At 40.1% G+C, this 13,970-nt stretch overlaps 2 protein-coding genes and 1 non-coding gene across 3 annotated transcripts; 2 read left to right on the forward strand and 1 right to left on the reverse strand.

The window, feature by feature from the left end:
- LOC122640062 (glucan endo-1,3-beta-glucosidase 1-like) lies at positions 1-3,103 on the forward strand. Its single transcript, XM_043833175.1, has 4 exons — positions 1-262; positions 354-1,655; positions 2,018-2,045; positions 2,589-3,103. Exons 1-4 carry the CDS (start codon positions 187-189, stop codon positions 2,785-2,787), a joined length of 1,605 nt encoding a protein of 534 aa, XP_043689110.1. The 5' UTR covers positions 1-186; the 3' UTR covers positions 2,788-3,103.
- Positions 3,104-6,378: 3,275 nt separating this feature from the next.
- Positions 6,379-11,388, forward strand: LOC122640900. Its single transcript, XM_043834181.1, has 4 exons — positions 6,379-6,866; positions 9,941-10,086; positions 10,180-10,290; positions 10,777-11,388. The coding sequence occupies exons 1-4, from the start codon at positions 6,467-6,469 to the stop codon at positions 11,356-11,358; spliced, it is 1,239 nt and encodes a 412-aa protein (XP_043690116.1). The 5' UTR covers positions 6,379-6,466; the 3' UTR covers positions 11,359-11,388.
- Positions 11,389-12,774: 1,386 nt separating this feature from the next.
- On the reverse strand, positions 12,775-12,847 carry TRNAF-GAA. Its single transcript has one exon. It is a non-coding gene; the product is annotated as a tRNA-Phe (tRNA).
- Positions 12,848-13,970: the final 1,123 nt, after the last annotated feature.

Here is a 13,970-nt window from a genome sequence, read left to right on the forward strand (position 1 = left end):
CCACTTAGATCTCGTGGTCCTCTCTCTGTCTCTCGTGTTTCATGATTTCTTTCATGTTTCAACTTGGAAGAGCTTCAGCGAGGAGAAAAAACGAAGATTTTGGAAGATAATGCAAGGTTCTACCGATGAAACAGAGGAAGCAGACGAAGAACTAAAGCTGTTTCTTCTCTTTAATAAATTAGTTCAATGGCGGATTCTAAGCGTAACCCAGAAATTTCACTCCTCCTACTACTACTTCTAGCTACTCTTTTGGCAATAACAGGTAAATTAAAAAATCCCAGTTCCCATCACTCCTTGTCAAGTAAAGCTTTCCTCTTTTTCCCATTTCTCTTGTGGGTTCATTGCAGCAGAAGCAGCAGGAGTAGTGGCAGAGTTGAAGAAGCAACAAAACTCGGACGACGAGCCTTTTGTGGGGTTAAACATCGGTACCGACGTCTCTAATATCTTATCTCCGGCGGACCTCGTTTCGTTTCTTCAATTGGAGAAAATCACCCATGTCCGCCTCTACGACGCCGACACCGATATCCTTCGAGCCCTCGCTCGCACCAAGATCCGCGTTATTGTTGGTGTACCCAATAACCAGTTGCTTGCCATCGGCTCATCCAACACCACCGCCGCCGCCTGGATCAATCGCAATGTCGTGGCATTTTACCCGGAAACTTTAATCACCGGCGTTACAGTCGGCGATGAGGTTTTAACCACCATCCCATCCTCTGCTCCCCTTCTTGTCCCGGCGATTCAGTCCCTCTACAGTGCCCTAGTGGCTTCCAATCTCCAAAACAAGATCAAAATTTCGACTACCCATGCCGCATCTATTATACTCGACCCATTTCCCCCATCTCAGGCCTTCTTTAACCAATCCCTCACATCGGTGATGCTACCCCTGCTTCAATTCCTGTCGACAACCGGTTCTCCTCTCATGATGAATCTGTATCCGTACTACGTGTTTATGGAGAACAAAGGGGTGGTGCCCCTGGACAGTACCCTGTTCAAGCCCTTGACGCCGTCCAAGGAGATGGTCGACCCTAATACCCTGCTTCACTATACCAATGTGCTGGACGCCATGATCGACGGGGCGTACTTCTCCATGAAGAACCTGAACATCACGAATGTGGAGGTTCTGGTGACGGAGACTGGGTGGCCGTCGAAGGGGGATTCCAAGGAACCTTACGCTACCATCGACAACGCAGACACCTATAATTCGAATCTGATAAAGCATGTGTTCGACCGCGGTGGAACGCCTCTGCATCCGGAAGTAACCTCGAGCATGTACCTATACGAGCTGTTCAACGAGGACCTGAGAGCGCCACCGGTGTCGGAGGCGAATTGGGGGTTGTTCTACGGTAACGGGTCGGCTGTGTATGTGCTTCATGTTTCGGGGAGTGGGACTTTCTTGGCGAACGATACGACGAACCAGACATACTGTGTGGTGATGGATAATGTGGATGCGAAGACATTGCAGGCGGCTCTGGATTGGGCGTGTGGTCCTGGGAGGGCTAATTGCTCCGAGATACAGCCTGGGGAGGCCTGTTATGACCCCAACAATGTGAAGAACCACGCTTCCTATGCCTTCGATAGCTACTACCAGAATCAGGGGAAGGCTTCAGGGTCTTGCGATTTCAAGGGCGTTGCTATGATCACCACCACTGACCCAAGTAAGCAAAAAATCCAGATGCATCATCGCTTAACTATGCTCTTTTTTTCTTCTTCTTTTTACTCAACATTTTACACTGTAATCTTTGAGCTTGTCCCACCATCTCACCTTTGATTGATACAAAGTTACAAACCCAGGGTTTCTGACTTCTAAGTGTCCCTAAACTAAATAATGTCTCCTAATTACAAACTTGTATTCTCTTGTCTCAATTTAAAATGGAAAAACAGAATTTGCTGGGTGATAAAGGGTTCGAATTGATCCAATTAGGCTAAAGTAGTGTAGTAGAGTCTCTGAGTCAGACATTAACATAGGACCTGAATAAGACATTAACATAGGGACTTGACTTCATTATGTGGTTGGCAGGTCATGGGAGCTGTATTTTTCCTGGAAGGTGAGCAAAGCTGCGTCCCTACCCTCTCTCTGTTTAGTATTGATTCTTTCACTCACCCTCATTGTTTAAAGTTCTCTCTCTCTCTCTCTCTCTCTCTGTCTCTTTGTGTGGCGAGTGTCTATGTTCCCTAGACTGTTATGGACCATTGGAATTTGAAGTGATGGTAACCTTTTACAGAGGGCAGCTTAGGTTGTCGTCTTAAGAATATGGAGCTTTGGTTGATGGGATATTTTGATGCTATATGACCATTAAGTGTACTACTGTGTGTCCGTTTCTCCTTGTGAAGAATCCTTTGGGCTGAAATCTTCTTGTGATGCTTCGAATACTGGATTTAAACCCACCCACCCACACACACAATGCACAAATCCTTGATTCAGAGTTCACGAGGGCTACAATTTCATATACAGAAGTACACTTGTGAGTCTGTGATCTATCTAAATTCTCCCATCAATGATCCATCTCTCTCAAGTGTCTTTCAGTAATTAGGTACAAGTGGTTCTTTCTTTTCTCTGTTTCACTTGTGATGTGTATACATTGTTGCAGTAAGAAGGTAAGCAACAAGACAAAAGCTGTAAGCAGTGGGAACACCACGGACACAAGTGGTGCAGAGATGTTAAGATGGTCTTTCATCAAAAGGGGTGAGAGCTTATCAACTTCTCTGTTGGGTTTATTGGTTCCCTTGTTATTTATCATCTTCTTCATCTACGACGGCACCACCACAACTACCATAATCATGGGGTGAGGCAATTACGCGAAAGCAAAGGGAAAAAGCTTTCCTTCTTTACAAGAGTGATTGATGATGAAGAAGAAGATTGTTTAAGTGTGGATGCACAGTGCTCACCATTGATGTTCCATGGGTCCCCTCCTGAAAGGCACATACTTAAAGAGTGTTTTAAATACAGGAACTGAGTGCACAAGGAAAGGGGTGACAAGGAGAAAAGAAAAGAATGTAATTGTTTGGTTCCTTTTTGGGTCCTTTTTTTGTTTTTGTTTAGTGAAAGATGTGGTGTATCTACCTGTAATAAAAGAATAGTTGATTTTTTCAATTATTTCAACAAGAAGTTACTCAATTGAGCCAAATTTTCTATTCGATTTGGCCATACAGAGAAGTCAATTTTTTTAATGGAAATTCTGGAATTGATGAATTTTACAGATAAATGTTTCCAATAGACAAACTCACATGCACCCGTTCTTGAAATTCTCTTTAACTTTTGTGGACAAGGACAATCGTATCCCCAAAAAAAAGAAAAAAAACCAACAATAGCATGGATTTGTGATTGTAGAAGGTCGAAGCAGATGATGGTATATGGAACCATTATTTGATGCTTAGAACTATAGCTAGATGGTTGCTAGTCAGTAGACTCATGAGCAGGGTTTTCAAATCAAGAATTCCAATTCTGGACAAAATCAATCAGAATCGATCACGGAGCTGCCGGAATCAACCAAGATTGGGTGTAATCTTCAAAAAGCTGTACAGGGTTTTGAATTGCCCAATCAAATTCAATTTTTTAGTACCCTGGTCTTGAGTTATTCTTCTATCCCCAAAAAAAAGTCATGAGTTATTCAATCTTCACTGTTAAAACTGCATATCTTCTATCATCATTTCTTCATGTGGGAGTGACTATATTGCCTGACTGATATCACTGCAACTATATTCTTCAAACTACACATCTATCAAATTTTGAACTGTCTTGGCCTTCTTTTGAAACATGTAATACTATTCCGGAAAGAGGCTCCTCCAATGTGTTGAGACAACCACAAAAAGCCCACAAAGCCCCTTTTTTCCCCTTACAAAAGTCATCACCTTTCTCTCTCATACCATTGTGCTGTTGTTTATTATTACTACTCTCAAAATTCAACTTTACATTCCCTTGCATCAAGAATATGTTGCTTTACAATCACAACAGGAAGCCAATGTACAAAGCCCTTTTAGGGTGTTTTTGGTTGGCAAAGAAAATAAAGTAAAATTTTGAAAAAGAAGAGAGAGAGAGAGACAGCTCCTGCCATTGTAGGGTCTGGGAGGGTCATAATATATGTAGTTTTACTCTCGCTTTGTGGAGAGACTCTTTCTTAACTCAAACCAGCAACCACTGGGTCGCAATGGAGGTAAATTATTCGCCATATGCTATTCATATTAATCTGCAGATGAACTCTTGTACATGTCATACACATGCTCAGTTCTAGATTTTAATGACGAATAGACATGCTTCTCCGTCAAGGTTTAAAAGCTCTGAATCGGATACTAGTCATCCATCGATTTCGATTCAAATCGGCAAGAATCCACCTAATTCAATTAGACTCAGTACATGCAGAATCGGGTCATTCAGAATCAACAGAGTTGAAATGGTTGATTTCGATTCGATGTTTCAAACATGTGCTCTGCTGCTCAAGATCCACAACTAAATTTTAGAGTGGAAAACATACCAAGGTATGTAAATGGTGCAAAATTAGAGTAGATGCAGCAACTGTAAGTTCAAACCTGATTAGTGTACTAGTTAAATGAATGTGATTGAAATCTAAGTGATATATCCTTTATCCATCTAATTTTGATCCACCAATGATTTGAATAAATGAATATGAAACTATCTATATAAATTTGGTTCTTAATCACTGTTTCCTTTTCTTAATAAATAAAAATTAAAAACATATAGGAATGCATAATTTTTATCCAATGAAAAGGTAGATAAATGTAGAATTTGTTAGTCATGTTAAGCTTATATTATCAAGTAATCATCTGTAATTTTAGATTTTAATCATAGCAAATGTATCTAAGTTCAAATTCTTATTGTAATTAACATTTGGATACTTAAAATTAAGTATCTGAACTCGTATATAATAATTATCTACATAAATCCATCGTTTCTTATTTCGATTTTTAATTACATCCCTATACACTTCTGTCTCCTCCCCCCCCCCCCCCCCCCCCCACCACACTTGTGATTTTTTTTTAAAAAACACACACATATACATCCCTAGACACTTCTGTCCCCCCCCTCCCCTCCCCTCCCCTCCCCTCCCCTCCCACCACAAATATTTTTTTCAAAAGATATGACACTTTTTGGCATATGAGCTAAATTCACATATTTTTAAATCAGATCATAGAATATATGGTTTAATATATAACATATTGATGGGCATCTTGAAAAAGAATGCTAACCGGTCGTTGGGCGCAACGTGAAACTGTGCCCAGAGTCCAGACATAGCCCAACATGAAAAGACCGGTGCATTCTTGGGAAAGGCGGAAAGGACCAAGGGTGCGCCAATCTTTTCGCATTGGGTTGTGTCTGGGCATAGGTACATGTTGAGGTACAACACTGGTTAGCGTTCTTTCTCTCTAATTTTTATTAGGGAAAAGGTTCTTTGTCCGGGAGTGTGGCCTACACCAGCACTCCCATGAGTCTATCTCTCTCCTCCCCATGTGAAAAGACACCTCTGTCCCCTTGTTTTAAGGAGGAGAGAGATAGACATGGGAGTGCTGGTGTAGACCACACTCCCGTACAGAAAACTGCTTCCCTTTTTATTATTAGTTGAATATATATTTGGACAGATACAAATATGCCCCATTTGTTTGACGGGAGGATGTGTGGGGAATGTTGTGGAGCTGGGTTTGACAATGTAATGAGTTGGAGAATAGGGGTGAGAATGTGAGATTTATATTTTTCCTATGTACAATAAACCAAAACCCTTTGTTTTTTGTAAGACTTTGGACAGCATAGATGTGGGATTTTCAAATGTCACATCAGTAGACAAAGCATTTAATGTTGTTCTTGAGCTTTTGTAGTTCATCACCCCAAGTTAAACAAACAATGTTGGGGTGAGATTTTGAAGTACCATATCAACACTTTTCCACCCCAATTATCCCACTGCACTGAAGTCCTTGTCAAACAAACGGACCCTTGACCTCAACACTCACTCTGGTGGTGATGTAGGTAGTCCTTTTCAAGCGGCTCTACAGCCTCTACTCCCAAATATTAGGTGTTTGACCGATATATATCAAAAACTCCCTTTAACCTAGCCCATACTATACTAGTCCAATCTAATACGGATATATATCCAGCCCCATTAGATACATAACAGAAACATTCCAATGATCCCCATCCCCATTTTTTTTTTTTTTTTTTTGGTTGACCATCCCCATATCCTGAATTAGGGTATTCCACGGATTTCCACTACCCATTAATCCATTTCCATTACGCGTATCACAATTCTCAACATTAGAAGAGCCGAAAAAGCGGCAAATCCGATTTGAATGGCCTGGACTCCTCGGTTTTTTATCTTACTTTTTGGGTTTATAAAGGCTAAAAGAAAGTCGCCTAGAAAGAATGTCCTTCTCAGTGAACAGTTCGACTGGTTTGCAGGTTGCTTTCTATTGGGTTTCTTCAAAAGCTCTAGAGAAAAGCTTTGCTTCTCGTTTCGGATTGATGGCTTGGGCTTGCTCGAAGTGCACCTTCCTTAATCCTCCATCACAAACATTATCGTGCCAAATTTGTCAATCTTCTTCTTCTTTAAATCCATCATCCTCCTCGCCTTCTCTTTCACCATTAACATGGTCTTGCAAGGCGTGTACTTTCTCCAACAAATTTGGCAGTACTAGCTGCGAAATATGCGGTACCAGACAAAAGGCTTCTTTCCTATCGAGATTAGAGGATTTTGATTCTCTAGGATCAGATGATGAATTGGGTTCCGAAGTGGGTTCTGTTTTCTTACCCTTGCAGCCCTGTAAGAGGAAAAATCAGGACACAGTTGAGATTGGTGATAGCTTTAGTGAATTGGGTAAGTTCCGAGGAGAAAAATCGTCTAGGCAATCAGAAACCGTCTCAGGTGAGCTTTTGTTCTTTTGTTTAATATTCATTCTAGTAAATACCCACTTGCCGCTTTCCCCCTCTTCTTGATACCATTCGTTTCTTTTGTAGTCCTCATTGGTTTCAGCTTTGTGTTTTCCCTGTTTAAAGTGTGTGAAATTGTTCCATTTTCTTTTGGTTCTTGCCTCTTTGTGTATTCTGTTCTGTTGTTTGGAGGGTTTTGTCCATTCAATGGTTTTGCCGATTTCCATTCTTAATCTTGTGCTCTGCTCTTGCTGGAACATGATTGCATGTATGTATGCTTTTATTTTGCTTTATCCACGGATGTTATTATGATGAGTTCTATTTTATGAATTACTACAATGAGAATGTATCTATGATGATCTTGAAACTTCACCATTGAAGATCTAACAACGTTGTGTGTGACTTCGTTATTGGTTCATTACTTATTATAGCTGTAGTATTTTCCGGTGGTCTTCCAACTACGACTTAAGATGGATAAATCGACTTAGAAAGGTTGAAAATTTCTGAGCTTACATTGTTCTAATTTTCTAATCCCCACAGTACGTGCTGTATTACACTCCCGGCCCTTCCTTATCCTTTCCTTTTTCTAAGAACGTCATCAAACTAAACTTTGACGGGTGTTCTGTCATCTAGGATAATTTAGGAGTTGTCCGGAGTTGCAGAGTACACTCAGGGCCTATGGAGTTGTTGACTCGGTGGCAGTAGATAACCATGGTCTAAACTCTTTGGTTGCAGACTAAGTTATTTGTTGGGATTACAGTTGTTCTTAGTGGATGGAGACCTGCTAGCATGATTAGCTTGCCCATTTCTGGCCTTCTGGGGTTAGAAGCCCCTGGAGCTTACCTATTATGTCAGAGATATTTGCTCTTTGGTTTGTTGGAGGAATATCTTATTCATTTCAAGGTCACTACTATTACTTTAGTTTATAAGCAACCAATTGGGGTTCTAGAGAGAATGAATGAATGTGAGGGCAGTACTAACAGTTCCTATTGCTACAATGGGCTCTTCTTATGCCTTTTCTTTTCCCTCCATGTTAATAAATTGTTATTAATAACAAAATTGGGTTAACATGGTCTAAAATTACACTTGCTGACTTCCTGTGGTGATATATTTTTTTGTTTGGGAAGAAAATAACTTAAGCTAATAAAAACTGGAAAGAGCAAAAACATCCATAGTAGCACTGATCCTATCTCTTCTTGCCCTGGTAGCCAGATCATGGGAAAGAGAGATCAAACACCTATCCTGCTTTAAAATAGTTATATTAATGAAGTCTTTGACGATATTCTTAATATCCGACAGAAATGTAATAATATCCCATGGCCATTTACCCATCTCCTGGTCCAGCAGTAGAACAATAACTTGAGAATCAGTCCAAATGGTGACGGTTGTGATCCCTAACCGTCTTACTTCTTGCAACCCTATGAGAATTCACCTTGCTTCTGATTCCTGTGCACTCCTGTGGTGATAATTACTATGCAGATATTACACATCCTTTATCGTATAGCTGCTAAAACTGATAGGTGCAGTCTATGTTACCCAGACACTTAAAATCATGAACAGAAACCATGTCCAACAATTTGTGTAAGCCAATGAGAATGCTGTAAATATTTGCTATACCCAAGTTGTAGCAATTTCCGTGTCCAGTTAACATAGGGTGCAGCTAAGAAAGTGGAGAGTTCAGTATTGAGAGGCATCTAAATGGAAATTAGTAAGGCAACGGGGTCGTTTGAGTAGCTTAGTTTAGTGGTCAGATCATTTCCTATTAGCTTGGACTAGGACTAATTTAACTTGATTGGTCTTTTGTAGATACATTCTTGACTGTAATTATGTAGATAATTCAATCTAGCTGGTCAACAAGAACCCTCTTTCTTTTATGAAATTAGGAGAGAGTGATGACTATTTTGTCCCCTGTTTTATTTTATCTATTTCTCTCACTCCCGATTTTCACTTTCTCTCTCACCCCAGATTTTCCCTACCTTCAACCTTTGATTCCCATCCTTCCAAACCCACGATTACCGCTCCGATTTTCTACTTATCTCCCTCTCTCTCTCCTCCCAGATTCGCCCATCCCTCAGCCACACACATCTTGATGTTGCCCAAAGGATTAAAATAGGGTGGATGAAGTGGAGAGGTGCAACCGGAATATTGTGTGATCGGCGTATCCCTTTAAAGCTGAAAGGAAGATTTTAAAGGACTGTCATTAGACCAGCCATGATGTAAGGGTCAGAATTCTGGGCTGTGAAGATGTGCCATATAAATGGAGTTGCAAAGATGAGGATGTTGAGATGGATGAGTAGGAAAACTAGGAAGGATAAAGTAAGGAATGATCATATTAGAGCTGGGTTGGGAGTAGCTCCGGTACATGATAAACTTAGAGAGTCTCAATTGAGGCCTTTAGGGGCCCCAGTCCGGAAGAGCTACATGATCCCAATTGAGGGAACCAAAAAGAACCAGGGGCAGGCCCAAGATAACCTTAGGAGAAGCGGTGAAGAAAGACATGCTTAGGCCTTACTCCTAGTATGATATCACATAGAGCTGATTGGAGATCAAATATCTATGCAGTCAACCCCATTTAGTTGGACTTTGTTGTTGTGATGCTATTTTGTATTTACACCTCTTCAAGACCTAGAGCAGAATGTTGGGCAATTAAGAAGTGATACATAGCTAAGAAGCGTTGATGCCCTAGAGTTTGTGTCGATGTTGTATGTCCCCCCCCCCTTTTGTATTTTAACTTTATTATATCGACACCCATGTTGTTGTGTCCATGTTGTTCCCCCCCCCCCCCCCCCCCTTTTACTAGATTTTTAATATATTGTCTCTCATTGGGTCCGTGTAGCCGACTCCATTAAGTTGGGATAAGGCTTGGATGTTGTTGTGGTAGTAATTTATGGTAGTTTTAGCTCATTTAGTAAGAGTGAAAACTCAACTGATGGGGTGAATGTTGGATGATTAGTTATCTTATAATTAAAGATGATTTCTTGTAGATCATATAAAACTGCCTACAACTGCTTGAGACATGATTATTGCTGTTTTGGAATTTTTCATCATGGAGTGTTGCATGAATGGCAGTGGACATAAATCAGGATGCTCGTGTTAGTACATTAAAGGTTTTGAGTTATAATGTTTGGTTCCGAGAAGACCTGGAGATGCATAAGAGGATGAAAGCACTTGGGGATCTCATTCAACAGCATTCCCCGGACCTCATCTGTTTCCAGGTTTTGCTATTCCCTTTTCAAGTTATTTAAGTTCCTAGGAAATTTGTTTTATGCTTCTTTTTTATTTTAACTTTTACAAGTTTTATTTTCCAGGAAGTCACACCCAATATCTATGACATTTTTCAGCATGCAAGCTGGTGGAAAGTTTACACTTGTTCAGTCCCAAGTGAGATGGCAAACACAAGACCATATTTCTGCATGCAGGTAATTTTCTGATCCCCTTCTCATCTTTGTGCATTCTTTTCATGTTTAGCTTACTGTTCCTTGACCAGCTTGTTCTATATGGCAGTATGCAACTATGCATGCAATGGATCAGGATCATCCATTTATTGTTTAGCACTAGGTAGATCACTAGTGTCAAAGTTGACTGAATCTGATGGTACTAGCTTTCTATTTGACAATGCTGACCATCTGTTCCATTACATTCTTTTCAGCGGTCATAATGTTAAGCTGATACATTTGGCTTGTGTCCATACATTAAAATAAACAACATTTTTCTTCATGATGCCTTCCGTTATTTTGATGGTTTTCCTTGGCTTGCTTTGTGGGTTTCAGTTTATCGGGATCCCTATAAATTTGGACATCTAGTTAAGCTTTTATTTCACACATCTTTATTATTATTTTTTTAATATTTTTTTGCAAGATTTTAGTTCATGCAATTGTAACTTACTGTCTAAAACTTATTTGCAGTTAAGTAAACTACCCATAAAATCCTTCAGCTGTAAACCCTTCAGAAACTCTATAATGGGAAGAGAACTTTGTGTGGCTGAGATTGAAGTTGGGATGGGCAAACCCTTGATTCTTGCTACTAGTCACCTTGAGAGTCCCAGCCCTGCACCTCCTAAATGGGACCAGATGTTCAGCAAGGAGCGTGTTGTTCAGGCAAAAGAGGCAATTAACCTTCTCAAGGATGCTCCGAATGTAATATTTGGTGGTGACATGAACTGGGATGACAAGTTGGATGGTGAATTTCCCTTACCTGAAGGGTGGGTGGATGCTTGGGTGGAACAAAGGCGTGGGGAGAATGGATGGACATATGATACCAAGTCCAACCGGATGCTGTCTGGTAACAGGACACTGCAGAAGCGATTAGACCGATTTTTGTGCAAGTTAAGTGATTTTAAAATAAGTGCAGTTGATATGATAGGGATGGAAGCAATACCAGGACTGACTTATTCTAAGGAGAAAAAAGTGAGGAAAGAATTGCAGACATTGGTGCTCCCTGTTTTGCCTAGTGACCATTATGGCTTACTCTTAACAATCAGCAACTAGTAATGATGAACGGGTTTGTGAAACTCCTAATATAGTAATCTACTTCGTCCTCTTCATCCTTCATTTTGTGAGTATGGTAGGTCTCTGTTAAAGGATGTAAAGGGGTAAAGACTTCATTTCATGTGTTCTTTTTTTCCCCGGGCTTGTGTTGAAACATTATGACTTGCACTTTAGATGAGTAGCAATTTCCTTTTCTTCCAAGCATTGGAACTGTGTAAATTGTCTAGAAGGCCTCATTTCCCATTTTTCTCTTCCACTGCTCCTTTCTTGTAGCAAGCATTACTCCAGTCTTTGATAATACTTATTAGGGAGCTAACAACTTGATTAGAGGAGGTTCTTCAAGCTTCATTGCTTCAACTAATCCTCAAGTAGCATGAACTAGGAATTTGAGCGTAGAAATAAAGGCAGTTGTGGTAATATATATTTGGGGAAGCAGTTTTCTGTGCGGGAGTGTGGCCTACGCCAGCACTCCCATGTGTCTATCTCTCTCCTCCTAAAAACAAGGGGTAGAGGTGTCTTTTCACATGGGGAGGAGAGAGATAAACTCATGGCAGTGCTGGCGGAGGCCATACTCTTGGACAGAGAACTTTTTCCCTATATATTTGAGAACCAGAGACCTCATGATTCACATATGGATGCAATAGATGCAATGCTCATTAGGTTGGCTAGATTAATATGATTTTGCTTGTCATCAACCTGCATGTTGAGACTTGAGAACCCAACAATAAGGTGCACTCATAATGTGTATTCTCCATAGTTTTATTTAGCTTGATCTACCCCTCGTCATTTTCATCTTTCCAGAGGGTGCAGTAGTCATTATGTGTGTCCATGTGTATAGTGCAACGTGGGCGTGCACTGCATGGCCAGGTGGCGTTCTTCTTTCTCCCTTTTCTTTTTTAGACATTTACTGTGTCACTCTACTTGTTTATTTATAAAAATGGCCTCATGCCTTCATCATATGATCATGGTGTTAATATGTATCTATATACATACTTATGGGGGAAAAACATGGTTTTTATGAATTTTGAGGTTAGTATTTGGGATCTGATCAGTACGCCGATTGTCAACCGATTCCACCGATTCTACATTACTTCAAGCGAAATCAAACCAATAACAATTCGATTCAATTTGATTTGAGATTGCATTCCTGTTTTACCGATTCAGTCTAGGGTTTGACACCCCTAAATTCTTTTGGTAAAAAGAATGGAACACAATCTCAGGAGTGATCTCCCCTGAAAGAAAATGATTATAGTAATAATGTTAGTTCACAAATAAATTGTTGTTTGTGGTGAACGTGGATCGAACACGTGACCTTCAGATCTTCAGTCTGAAGCCCAGATGTACTCTTTATACAAAAAGAATGCAATTATGTTAGTTTATAAATAGATAAAAATATACACAAAAATAATTGTTGTTTGCGGTGAACGTGGATCGAACACGTGACCTTCAGATCTTCAGTCTGACGCTCTCCCAACTGAGCTATCCCCGCAGTTGTCCTTGTGCTCTAATAGTTTTACTTATTCCAGCAATCTCGACCTGATCGTGGGCACCAATATGATTTTGCGCAGAGACATCAGCATAGATTTAATTTTTTATTTCATGGGATGAGGCAATATAGAAATGAATCGGTATCCCCTCCAATTCGCTACCCGCTCCAATTCCTCACGTAGGAGTGGAAATGATCACCCTACCCCTACCTGAACACACAGCCCAAGGTGGGATAGGATGGTCATTTCTGCTCCTATGTGAGGAATTAAAGGAAATTTTAACGGGCCACGAATTGGAGGTGATAATTATTCATATAGGAATAGGTCGAAGCTGATTCCGGTCTTGGCCAATCCAGCTCAACCAATCCCCTTTAAAAAACTAGGGTTAAAACACATTTGGTTTGATTTTTTTTTTCCAATTTCTCACCGATCGGGATACCGATTCCAAATTCTTAAACCTGCATCACAGACATTGTTTGCTGCATTTACATTCTATCTTCACAACAGAGGGTAAAGGTAGTCGATCCAAACCTAGTAGAGTCTTGATTATGTTGATTTTTATTCTGTGGGAATTAAACGGTAGTGGAAATATTCAGCTGAGATTCTCCTAAGTTGCTAGACTGTGCCTTTTTCCTCTGACACATTTTATTTTCTATTTTTCCTTTATCATTCCCCATTTTTCATTACTCAGATAATTTTTTATCCTTCTTTTTCCAACTCTTCATTCCCCTTTTTTGTTTAGATATCAATTTTTCCTATTTTATTTTGTTTGGATCCATGAAACTAACCCCCATTAAGTTGGAATAAGGCTGAATTTGTTATTGTTAGAATTGTATTTAACAAATTCGATTTGATTTCATTCTCCCACAGAACATATTGGCCTCATATACCTTCGAAAATTAATAGACGAAACAATGTTGGGAAAATTACATGCTTATCCACATTTGAGTTTCTCGTTACCAAACTATCCAATTACTCTTTAGGTTTACAAAATCAACCAAAACAATATTCCTTTCTAAACATGAAACACTTTGTACAATTTTGCCCCTAAAATTACTTTCTCCAGTCACCATGTCCACCCCACCTTTACCTTCTCTGATCACAGTGGAGCGGAACCTCCTCTCT

This window comes from Telopea speciosissima, chromosome 9 (assembly GCF_018873765.1).
Source record: "Telopea speciosissima isolate NSW1024214 ecotype Mountain lineage chromosome 9, Tspe_v1, whole genome shotgun sequence".
NCBI lineage: Eukaryota > Viridiplantae > Streptophyta > Magnoliopsida > Proteales > Proteaceae > Telopea > Telopea speciosissima.